This window comes from Ciconia boyciana, chromosome 1 (genome assembly GCF_034638445.1).
Source record: "Ciconia boyciana chromosome 1, ASM3463844v1, whole genome shotgun sequence".
In the NCBI taxonomy this organism is placed as follows: Eukaryota; Metazoa; Chordata; class Aves; order Ciconiiformes; family Ciconiidae; genus Ciconia; species Ciconia boyciana.
This window is the reverse complement of record NC_132934.1, coordinates 85,929,707-85,942,149: the sequence shown is the minus strand read 5'-3', so window position 1 is coordinate 85,942,149 and position 12,443 is coordinate 85,929,707. Positions and strand designations below refer to the sequence as shown.

Sequence of the window (12,443 nt, the reverse complement as noted above, 5' to 3'; positions counted from 1 at the left end):
ATGGAGGAGATGGGTCTCACCCCAGTTTTTTTGTCAGTGGAACTGCATTGATTTCAGTTGAATTACTCTTGGTTTACTAAAGTGTTGAGTGGAATAAGGATAAACCAGTATCTTCAAAAGGTCTGTATTTGTAATATTATCTTTAACTGGATCAGCAGGAAATAAAAGCAAATATAAAGAAACATCTTTTCAAGTGTTCTGAGCATCCTTATTTCTGTATTTAAATGAACCAGACACTTACATACATACTGAAGTTGTCAGATATGGTAAACAAATACTCGTGGTGAAATAGAAGACGTACTTTATCTGTTCTTTGCAACCCTTTTTCTACTGCATGTTTTGCAACATCTGTTTTAGAATTTGGAGTATAACTTTATCAGCACTCTAAGCATAAAACTTAGAATCAAACAAAAACAAATGCTTTTACATTCCTTGCAAAAACAGATATTAAAAACTTTTTATATACACATACGTACATATATGTGTCTTCCACTAAGTGAAAATATATGTCATGCAGTTTTTGGAAAGACAATAAAATTATAATACATTAAATTCTCTGTGGGTCTGGATTTACCAAAATTACCACTTACAACATATTTGCTTGTTTGCATTCAGTTACTTCAATGAGATAATGTATATTGGTAAAGCCTAGAGCACAGCAAGCATTTGCACTCCTATCTTTTTACAACTTTGCAGAATTAGCATAGGTCATCACAAAACTCAGCAACACACAACTGCACAGAAAGCTCTTGAGAGCTAGTAATCTGAGCAATTTACTGTGAGGTTTTTGCTTTTCCACTTAGTAGGTAGTTAGAGGTGTTTTGCTTGCATTTTCCTATATGCAGACACATATTTGTTTCTGAGGATATGGAAGGTTTCTAAATTTTATATTAGATACTTCCATTGGTAGTAGTTTGCGCTGAATTTATTTGCTACTGCTCCCCAATTCTATTTCATCCATAAGTACTGAAGTAGAAATGGATTAACACAATGAAATTATGCTTTGCATATCAAGCATGAGTACATTCTTGTTTTCTGCCACATACTGGTTCAAATCATCTTATCATTTCTGCAATATGCACTCTTCAAATATGCACTTTTCAAAAGATTTTGTTATGTAATTGCTTTTTCTCATCAACATTCAGCAAATCTGATTTTGGCCCCTCAAACAATTTAAGAGCAATTTGGTAAGATTATTGTGAACACTGAATAATGCTAAAATACTGTTCCTCTATACTTCCTACACATATATGTGATCCAGCTGAGGGTTCACCATTGTCTGGCAGGTGAAACCAAAGTGACAGAATTTATTTACACAATTTTGCTGAAAAAACAGAAGGATAAAATTGGTGGACTGAATACAGTCATGATGCTGTTGTGAATGGCAAAGTAGTGAATTTACTGGAGTTTCAACTTTCTCAACAAGAATAGAATTAAATTCCTGGAGCATTTTTTTAAACTTCACTTTCTTTGATTTTCCACTTCTTTGTTGCTTTGTCTGTGGAAACCAATGCAAGCATTACGTAAGACTTCAAAGATTATTTTAAATCCTACATATCTCTTTAAAGTTATCAGGAGGGTTTTACAATTTTTAACTCTAAATTAATCAGTCTCAACTCATTAAGGGCATTAGGAGCTTCTCTCATTGTGCATTTCACATAGCCAATTTTGTTTTACCTGCATGTCTTGACGAGTGATGAAGCCTTTGCCTTCCAGATCACAAATCTGAAAGAACTCACGTGCTTTTCCCAACACAGTCAATCCTGAGTCTTGTTCTCCAGTCCTGCTCCTCTCTGCATCTCCTGGTGGCACAGGACTGGCACAGTCTCCTTGTATTCTGTCCATTGTCACAATCTCAGCACAGGAATATTTTGGGATACTGCTATCCCATTTACTCACAAATTCTGAACTGAAACCTGTGCATGGAAGGTAAGGAAAAGAGCAAATCAGACCCTCTTAATGATGCTTTCCACAATCTTTTAGCAATCATCTCTTTAATTAGGCACTAAAGCTTAGAAGAAGAAAAAGCTTTTTGAAAATGCCTACCCTTGCTGGGCTGCACTAAAGCCACTGCAGATGGGACAATGAATGAGGAGGGGAGAGTCTGAGGGAAGGAAAAGACAAAACTAGCTCTGAAAAGGAATCTCAAAGCAAAATCAGCCAGTTTAACAAAGAAATACAGACAATTAACGTGAACAAGAAAACACAAGAAATACAGATAAATGAAAAAATAATTTAAAGTCACTACAAGTATTCAACTGGTATCCTTTTGACTCTGATCACCTTAACATCACATATCACAATTTGCATCCAGTGCTTTGGAATACAGTTCATATGGTAGCTATAGAATGGCAGGTGATTGATGACTGATGGAACCTGATGGATCATGGTGTTTAAATCATTAAGGAAAATTAAGAGAAAGATAATGGATTATGGAATTCTGAAACATTTCCTTAGATTCATCCTTATTACTTAGGGCTGTGACTTTCACCTGTGAAGGAGAACTAATTGCTAGTGAACTTGGTGGGAAGACTTCATAAGTTAATCACATTCTAAAGAGACTCTGTGAAAATTTGTATTATATCCCCTGCATGAAAATATTTGTATATATTCATGTTTGGCTATAATTTTATCTTAAATTCATTGTAGGAGGTCATATGTAAATAGTTTTCCCTCTCCAAACTTGCACAATTGTACAACACACAGTATCAATACAAAAGGAGCAGGCTTTCCCAAAAGCCTATGGGCTCAAAGGCACTATTGACTAATCATGGGTTGTCATGCCTCATCTGATATTTGTAAGACTCCCTGTATGATCTTAACTCATTATCGTGTGGGTAAACCAAGCAGAGAAACAGTCTATTTCACTGAGGTACCGTGTATTTGTGACAGGCTAAGAACATGTGTACAGTTACCAGGGCTCAGATGACATGCAACAACTTGACTTCGTATCTGCATCTTGAATTTGTATTTCTGCTTTTCTGAATATGTCTACTTAAAGTAACCACAAATATGTCAAATAATTTTTGAGAGAGAGAAGTATTTTGAGAGGCATTTAACTGTTACAAAGGAACATAGCCTGATTCTGATCCAGCATGACTGGCACAATCTGAAACAACTCCAACAGAGGCCAGTAAGAATTATTTGAATCTTAAATGTATGCTGTCTTCAGAGTACAGGCCTTGGCATTGCATGGATGTGAAGGTGGAATCTGAGGAAACAAGAACTTTAGCTTGTCTACTCAGCTTCTTAAGGAGAAAAGGCTCTGATCACATAGACAGGGCAACTCAACCAAAGCCTGCTTTATTTTATGCTTAAGTTCAAACTAGGCAGTGCTTTACACCTCTTAAAACACAGCATCTTCCAAGAACTTCTTAGATGTACAGATTGTCACACTTGCAGCTTGCAGTGGCTTTCCATGACAAAGTGATTTCTCCAATAGCTATGGGCCAGGCTGTTGGACTTCCCATGCTGCATGTAAGTACAAAAGCACTGTAAACAGGCCATGGACTTCAAACCAAACTAGGACTTCGATGAACAAATCAGCCATCCCCCTCTGAAACCATGTGGCAAACATCTGCAAACATAGGTAAGTTTTCCTCTCTCTCCCTTGCTCTCTTTTGCAACTCCGATCATGCCAGGACTGTTGTTTAAATACTCTGCAAAGCTGAAGTAATTTTGGCTTAATGACCAAACAACTTAGCTGTCAAAATCCTTCCTAAAGCAGAGTGGCAAGCAGCAGAAGAAAAAACATTCTGACAGAAGGCAAAGGACGGCTACACCCAATACCATGCCGCTTTAGGAAACTCCTTCTCAGAATGGGTCTTACTTCAGTTTCAACATACGGCAGTCAGGGGTGCTTTATAAACCCCGAGACCAGCTATCTGAACCGAGCTGCTGCCCCTCCACCTGCACACAGATGCTGGGTACCGCTCACTGCACGGCGGCTGAGCCCTCTGCTGGGGCTCACCGCGCCCCGCACCCCAAAAGGCACCGAAGCTTGCCAGAGCACCCGTGCCGGCAGCCAAGCAGTCCCTGGAAAATTAACAAGACTAGGAAATGCTGTCAAAGGGAATATAGGTCAGACATAACAAGGGCCATTTGCCTATTACAGCTGCCTGAACAGCTGTACTCTTTCTCTTACGAGGAAAATTTCTAGCTCAGAAAGTCTGACCAACCATCAGTAGCTGGGAAGTTACACAAAGGAAAAGATCACTCCATAACTGCCGTCTTTCTTAATCCCTTTCACAGGGAAATGTCTGTGTGACATTTCCAGTATTAGACAGTCTCAAAAACAGTCTATGAGACAGATGAATCTTTGCTCTGACTCTGTATAGCCACCCACAAGTGGATCAGATGGAAATGCCACTGCAGGCCACGTTCAGACTACACCAGTGTAATAGTCTGGATGAGATTCTCCTTTCACACTGCTTTTACACACCTAAACTTCACTTACTTCAATGCAGCACATTCTTGACTGACACCAGTGTGTGAGGTAATCAAAATCAGGCCATCAGTTTCAACTTTGCAGTGGCACTAACTTAAAAACAGGTTTAAAAATACCAAAAATGAGTGGGACAAGTGCAGCCTAAAGATGGTCTTGACAAGACCTGACCCAGAGTCCAAGTGTATTGGATGTAATAATTTTTTTTTCCTGTTTCACATCTCAATGATTTTTCAAAAGGCCACAACTGCAGGAACAGGCCAAGCTAATCATGATAGTCAGTGCTGCTAGTGCCTGTGGTTTCTGCACAGTTCATTAGACTTCCTTAAGAAGAAGAAAAAAGAAAAACTGTGCAAGTAATAGATAGTCAATCGCATGTGAAAGAATAGAAATATGAAAACAGATTAAAAATGGTGGAACAAAAAGGCACTATATACAGTTTGATAAAGTTGTTTACATTTAGCAAACAGTAGATATGATTCAGAAAACGTCACCATGCTTTCTAAATACTTCCATACCACAAAAAACAAATTATGTGCATCACAGGAGCCTCACCTTCTTACAAGTTGCCCCACCTTTCATACACATCCTAAAAACTTGCTACACAACAAGCGTCTTGAATACAGCAGAAAATTAAATCAGAGCATACACTAAAATTCTTAATCCTTACGGCAGCTTCCAAAACTGGTACAGTTCATTGTAATTCCTAGTGTCCTGATACTTTGCAAAATCTGGTAATAACATGAAAGATTAAAACTGCGTTTTGCCCCACGTTACTGGATCAGCAATGCAATTATTCCAAGGCCAGTTTTAAATAACATAGGTAGTTCCATTCACTCATCCATTTCCTTTAGAAATCAAATGGCTTTGAATTTTCAAAAGACTATTCTATTCTATTAAGAACTTTGATTTCCATTCTTTTAGCTACAAACAAACACTTCATTATGCAAAACAGGTCATATCATGAGCTGATGCAAACAAGCATAGCTCCAAATAATACTAAACAAGGATGTGGGCTTCATGAGGTTTTTACAGATGATTAATCATGGGGTATTTTTGGACTGGTCTGCAAAAGGCAGGTCACTGTTAGTATTTCAAATGTCATTTTCATCATGATTTTCCAGTCAGGTGTACTGTAAATCACCAAACTCTAGAGGTACAGGGCACTGCTGATCCACAGATTTCATAAGTCATGACTTGTGACAACCCCATTCTCTCTAATTGTGATGATAGTTAAAAACTTACAGAGCTCTTTTACCTGCATTCATGTGTCTGAGTTTCTAGATTTCAGTAAAATATTTTTTTTAGCATCTGTCTATAGGTACAAACTTTCTGCAGTACACTTCAAAACACGAATCATCGCAGAAAATGTAGTAAGCTTACTTAACACTGAGGTCACCATGGATTTATACAAAATACTCTTATGAGAGATAACATTTATGTTTTACAAACACTGGAAAATAAAAATTAGATTGTGTACTTTTACTACAAGAAACGTATTTTTCTACAACCAAATTATCATTGTTAAAATAACCTGCAGCTGTTCTGTAGTATGCTTGACACATGAACAAGGACCTCTTTAGAACTAACTTAGCGTCAGAGTTAGTTATCTTTTAGCATTGTACTGAAAAGCTTCTAAAGCTGCTAAAATGTACCACCATAATTATTTTAAGTTGGCACAAGCCTGCTGAAAGAAGTAATTCTGTTCCCTATTACTGTGCCCTGCCCTTGGACAAGTGTTCATCCAGTTAGACAATGAACCCTGTTGTAAAATCCTTTCAATTTAATCTGGTAAGTGGCCCATCAAGGAAACATATCAAAGAAAAATCAAGAATCCAAAAAAGCAGGACCTACAGAGAATGACAGAGGAATGGGACTGCTAAGACCAAAGAGAGCACAATAACCATCCTCAAGTACATAGAAGTTCGCTAGATACAGGATTGGAGAAACACACTCCCTGTGCACATAATGGAATACACAAGAAGTAACACTCTTGTGCTGTAACATGGCAGACAAGCCAGACATGAAAAACCATCCAATGATAAAGAAAGCAGAGCACTGAACCACTGACTGCAAAGGTAGTGCAACTGCCATCATGGAAGAACAGACCAAACACAGATCTGTGAATAATGGCATAGGTGATCATTCCTTGAGAAAGATGAATGGATCAGTGGACCTCAATGTTACTTTTAGCCATTTTTTAAAGATTTTATGATTATTCAAGGTAAAAATTCAGGTCCCACACACTTAAAACAACTAACAGAGATACAAAGTTGTGCGCCAAAAAAAAAAATGTTTTTTTTTCCTCTACTGTGACTAAGATAATTATCCTTTAAGGTCTCATGGAAGCATTATAAAGCCTGACCTAACTATGTGAACACCTGGACTGAATTAGATGAAAAATGGGACTTCCATTCCTCCAATTTTGACTTTTCAAGTAAAAACATGCAAGTCCTGTGGTTTTGCTTCAGAAAGGCATTGAAATGTGTCATAAAAGCCTCTTTTCTTCCACACAGCCTGAATTCACTGGCTAGGTCACTTCTCTCACAATGCACATGAGCTCTCATGATTCTTCATCTTAGGAGACAATGCACCATGGGGTGCGTCTGGGGAGTTTAACTTTAGAGGGACAGATCTGAGGCAGACTGGAGTTTCTATGAGGGACCACAACAGGATAGTCTGAAAGAAATGTGTCATGAAAATAATTTCAGGGGAGCAGCAAAGGCAGACAACAAAGGAATCCTGCATCCACTGGCCTAAAAAAGGAAAAACTTTAAATTATGTAGAAATTCCTTTCCTGTGAGTAAATTTGTGTGGGAGAACCAAATTCTGTTTACAATCAGTCTTAATAGAAACTCTCCAACCAGCCCTGACTGTAGCTTTTAAAGATTAAGGGACCCATTAGGATCACCTAGTTTGATATTCTGCATAATGCAAGCTCAAAGCTTCATTTATACCACAACAAGTTTTTAGATTTCCATAAAATTACTTCCAATTTATTTCAAGGTAAGGGAGATGAGTGGAAATCAAGGAGGGAAAAGACCTGGGAGATGATGTTGTGGGTTATAAATACAACACAATCATATAAATGAAATTCCTCATTTTCAGAAGATGACTGGTTAAGGAGAAAAACATACCTAAAACTAAAGAAGAAGGAAAAAAAACCCAGGTCATATATCAGAAGCACAGTTTCCATAATATTAACTGGGAAACAGGAGAAGAACAGAAAAGATGCTTAAAGCGACACCATTAATTATTCCAAAACAGGCTACTGAAGACTTTGGAGAGAGACCACTCACTCCCCACTTGGCATTTGTCCCTAGATGAATCCACAAATCCAAATGTTGGAAAAAAACCAAACTATGTCACCGCACAATTATGCAGGAACCCAACTCTCTGACTGCTGATCATGTCCTCATTAACCTTTTTTATTTTTAGCATCTCCATCCAAGCAACTAGTTTTCACTGGGTTTGTAAGAAAATTTGCCTCTCCCAAAGGCTAGCTTCCCACACAGATGAAGAAGAAAGTTGCCTGCCTGGCTTCTTGTTGGCCTCTATGGAAGGAGCAAACAAAACTATCCATCTTAATAGAATACACAGATGTCCAAAGGTAACAGGTAAGCAAAGGAAGCAGGCAGATTCATTTATTCCCCATCCTGCTCCTTCAATATGGAAACACTAATGAAAAACAACTAATGTGCAGGCAACAATAATCACAGAACCTCTCACTTTCCTTCCAGCACTATCTTATCTGATATTTAATTGCCTAAATATTAGCAGTTCTTGGGGATCCATACTGAAAAGGTAGGGTGAAGTTAAATGGACCTACTTAGTGCTGCTAGGCTCCTTGAGAAGTAAAGCTACTCTAAGTAGTTAGGATTTTAGTGGAAATGCATCTTTTCCTCTTGCTTCATTGCTTTGGATGCTTCCTTTTTAATGTATTTAAGAAATGAAAAGCTAAGAACTGTCTGGAAATGCAAACTTCTTACAAAAGGACACTGAATTTAGGGGCAACAATCATCATGGAAATCACTGTTGCAGAATAATCACAAGATCATCATAGCTGTGAGAGCACCCTGCCTGTAGTCTCTGCATGCTTCAAGGGCCCACACTCTCCATATCTCCCTCCACCTGCTCTTCCTGCCTTAAAGGACACTGTCTCCAAGAAGACCTATTCTCCCTCCCTCTTGTTCCTTGCCTGCCTGCTGGCTGCAAGAACCTTGAGTCTTTAAGAAACTGTTGACCTACCTAACACTTGAGCAGGATGGTGGTGTAAGTGTGTATGTGTATCTGAGTAGGTGTTTTCCCCACAAATTCTGTCTGTATCTCTCTAACTTATCAATAAATCCTCCTTACTGCATACAAATATAATTTGGCCAGTTATGTATTTTGGGCAACAACTCTGGCTAATATTGTGGCTGCAGCATTAGTTTTTATAAATGTTTGCATGTAAACAGTAGTGACATTAGCAGTTATAGAACTTGTATCAGAACTATTATAGAACTATATAGAACTATTTTACCATTATTTTCACTTCTTTCCAAAACATAAAATGTTAGTGCAGAAAAGTAAAACCTATTGTTAAGAAGGAGCACCTTACAACATACGCAACACATTCCAAGCATGGTGAAGTCAAAACCAAGCTGAATCCATCTGACTGCATGATTTATTGTGTTGCATTGTCCCAAGCACTGAAATTAAATGCAAATAACTATATTAATAACAGCATTATATTAGTAAATGGTGTAACCTGTAACATGATGTTATGGCAGGAGGTATTGCCAATTCATATGAGCTGTTCCATTTGTTGACAAATTATTTGCATTGAAAACAGACTCCCCTGAAGTAAAGGCCTGGAAAAAGTTTAAGTAAAGCAGTATATGTTCCTTTTAATTGTCTTATCTTTCAGGTTTTCCTAATGACTTACTGCTACATGGAGCTACTTTCAGCTGGTGAAATCTGGTTGACAAAAACATCTTTAAAGTACACCATTTTCAGAAAAAAAAAATCTTGAAATATTCTGCCTCCTCCAAAAGTCCTTGCTAAAAATTTAACTTTTGAAAAAAAATCAAAACCTTTCATCTGCCTGAAAACCAACAAAAATTTGACTTGAAATCTAAAATATACTCTCTATTTCTAGTTTGTCAAGGAATGTTACATCTTTAACCTAAATTAAAGGATTTTGACATGCAAATTAAATATTCTGTTCAATAAAAATTCATTTTTCATGGAAAAAATGTTAGTGGAAATTTTCAGTCTACCCTGCCACAGACCTTAGCGGACCCAAGCTAATGCAGATTGCACTAGAAGACCCAAGAGGCATGTTCCAAGTGTCTCCTTAGTTATTTGGCACTTGGTTTGCAGTTGGGTTTGCAAGAATTCTTGTTTTCAAAATTTTCAGAATTTCTAAAACTATACACTTGCTCTTGGAAACCACCTTCACCTGAGTCAGTGGGACAGTTTGTATGGGACAAGACCACATGAGTGAAGCACGGGAATATTTAATTTGGTAGTCCACTGTTTTTCCATTGCAAGAGGTAATGGTAAAATATGATACAAGAAGTGTCGTATTTTCCTATATGCAGTACAAGATAACCTTTGTGCTATTGCTTCTGCATGGCTCTATTCCAAGGTCTGGGAAACACTTATCTATATTTGATCAGTAGGCTTGGTGCACCTCATCCTGTTTAGTTCTGCAAAAAACTCTAGCAACACAAACAATTAAAAATGCATCATTACAGATTCTTAATTGGATTTTAATTCACCACTGCTTTCAAGTGAAAATACAACTTCCAAGTTCTCTGTGAGTCAACTAGTCAAGAAGTTGTTCTTGCAATTGTACAGGATCCCTGCCTCCATTTACACTGCTCTCTAACGAATGTAAGTTCCCCAGCAAGACCCTTCACCTTTCTTGACATCCCGTCTGTGAGACTAAGGGATAAGACGACTCACGTGAGGAAAAAGGGGCTACTGAATGATACTGCAGATAGGGATAACATCTTCCGGTGTGTCTCTCTGGGGTCACAGGCTCTTCAAAGGGGCACATATCCTGGCCATGGCTCAGCAATGTGGTGACTTCCCACCATGCAACAGGTATGGCTACTTCATCATTTCTGTCTGGCAAAAATAAGGTATCAGAGCAAGGGGTAGTCTGGGACACAATAGAACAAGCACATGACAGAGAAGCACAGCAGGAGGAGAGCATGAGAAGGAAGTCAAATTAGACTGAGACATGACACACAATAAATCTGATAGTGACTAATGAGGCAGATTGGACAAGACTCCCAGCAAGCTATCCTATACCTTGCTTATCTGACCCTGTGGTGATTCAACTCACTAAATGTGGGGAAGAACTACCCCAGAAAAGGGCACTGGTGCCTAGAAATGCAGGCAAATATTTATCACCAATTTTTTGTTTTCTCTTAGGATAAAAAATAAATCACATTTAGACTGAAAACTCTAGGCCTGACCTGGTTAGATCTTTGTCTGGAGAGAGCTCCAAAGTCTTTAACTGAGTTCCGGTCAGTTTCTTGACACAGGCACCCTGGTGCTTCTGCATGGATAAGTCATGGACAGTGGAATCAATTATGTTTTTACATCAGGTTTAACTTAAACTGATTACATCTGCATTTTTAACAAAAGAAATAAAACCCTAAAGATTTATTACTCCCTCCTTATATGTAGAACTGTACATGCATATATACTTATACTGCAAATCAGCAAACGATGGAGAGGGAATCTGGGCAGACCACTATATTCTTTACCCCTCCATATGGCCACCATTTACCCATCTACAAAATCATGACAATTTATCATTTGTCAGTGAACAGAAACAGGAGGAAAAGACAAAGATCTGTTAGAAGCAGCACATGCACCCTGTGGGGCTAAAGAAACCACAAGAAAAGCTTGCAGAGTAATGCTCTTTAGTGCCTTAATTTCTGCTACCTTTTTTACAGTTCTCTTCTAGTCCACCACAAGATAGGAAGAAAATGGGGGAGAGGGGTCTCACACAGAACCAAATTTCATTGAACCTCCTTAATTTCAGCAGCAGTGAACTAAAGTCTCCAAGAGCTGGCAGACCAGGAGACTGTAAACCATTATTGCCCTAAATCTCGTTTGCTACTTAATCCATTCACAGAAATACATCTGCTCTTTGTACTTGAAACACTGACTTTTGATTTCGTTTCCAGAGAAGATTGACATTTAATTTTCACTCTTTTGGGTGTAACACCTTTTGAGTTGTACAATACCGAAGTCCCTAATAATAAATTTGGGGACCAGATATCTGAGTCCTTAGGACATCCCACAGACAACCAATAAACTTTTAAGAGTGCATCAGAATAATTCATACTTGCCATCTAAAAGAAAAGTGAAACTAACCTGTAAACTATTACTGAAAACCACGAAGTTGCAACTAAGAAAATAGAAAAGTATGTTAAATTAGTCAAAGTGTTCCAAAGGGATTTCGCCATTCTCCCAATTGTGACACTACCCAAGTTTCATTACATGCAGTCATAATCTGTTCTATTGGCGTGTATTAAGAAATCTATTACCCTGGTAGCAGTAAGTTTATTTTATAACTGTCATTTACAGTCATCATATGCATTCAGTATCAACAAAGACGGAAAACTAAATCAGACACCACACTAGTGCTACAGCGGTATAAGACTGACACCAAACTATTGTAGGGGAACACAAGAATCATTTTTACAACCATCAGTAGCAGCACTGCCTTCATCTTCACTTGGTGGGCCAGGGTGTTCCCACCCTGAAGGCAGTCACCAGCCACAAACTCAATTATCTTTTGTATCTGCAGGGAAGTGTACACTGAAAATCAACTGGGCACCTCCTGAAGTAACCAGGACATGAAGTGATTTCTCTGTGACACTGTCTATTGGCCTTAGCATGAGGCTACATGAGGAATGCAGAAGTGCAAATACAAAGGCTATCAGTCAACAGCACTTTTGGGCACCACCTTTATGAAATATTCGCTGTGTAG

At 38.3% G+C, this 12,443-nt stretch overlaps 1 protein-coding gene across 1 annotated transcript in view; it reads right to left on the bottom strand.

The window, feature by feature from the left end:
• The window catches only part of CRACR2A (calcium release activated channel regulator 2A), a 52,007-nt gene extending 50,120 nt beyond the window's left edge, over positions 1-1,887 (bottom strand). The window contains exon 1 of the mRNA XM_072850842.1: positions 1,678-1,887. Within this exon, the coding sequence (XP_072706943.1) occupies positions 1,678-1,845 (168 nt within the window). The 5' untranslated portion in view covers positions 1,846-1,887. The remainder of the gene's footprint in view (positions 1-1,677) is intronic.
• Between the last annotated feature and the right edge of the window lie 10,556 nt (positions 1,888-12,443).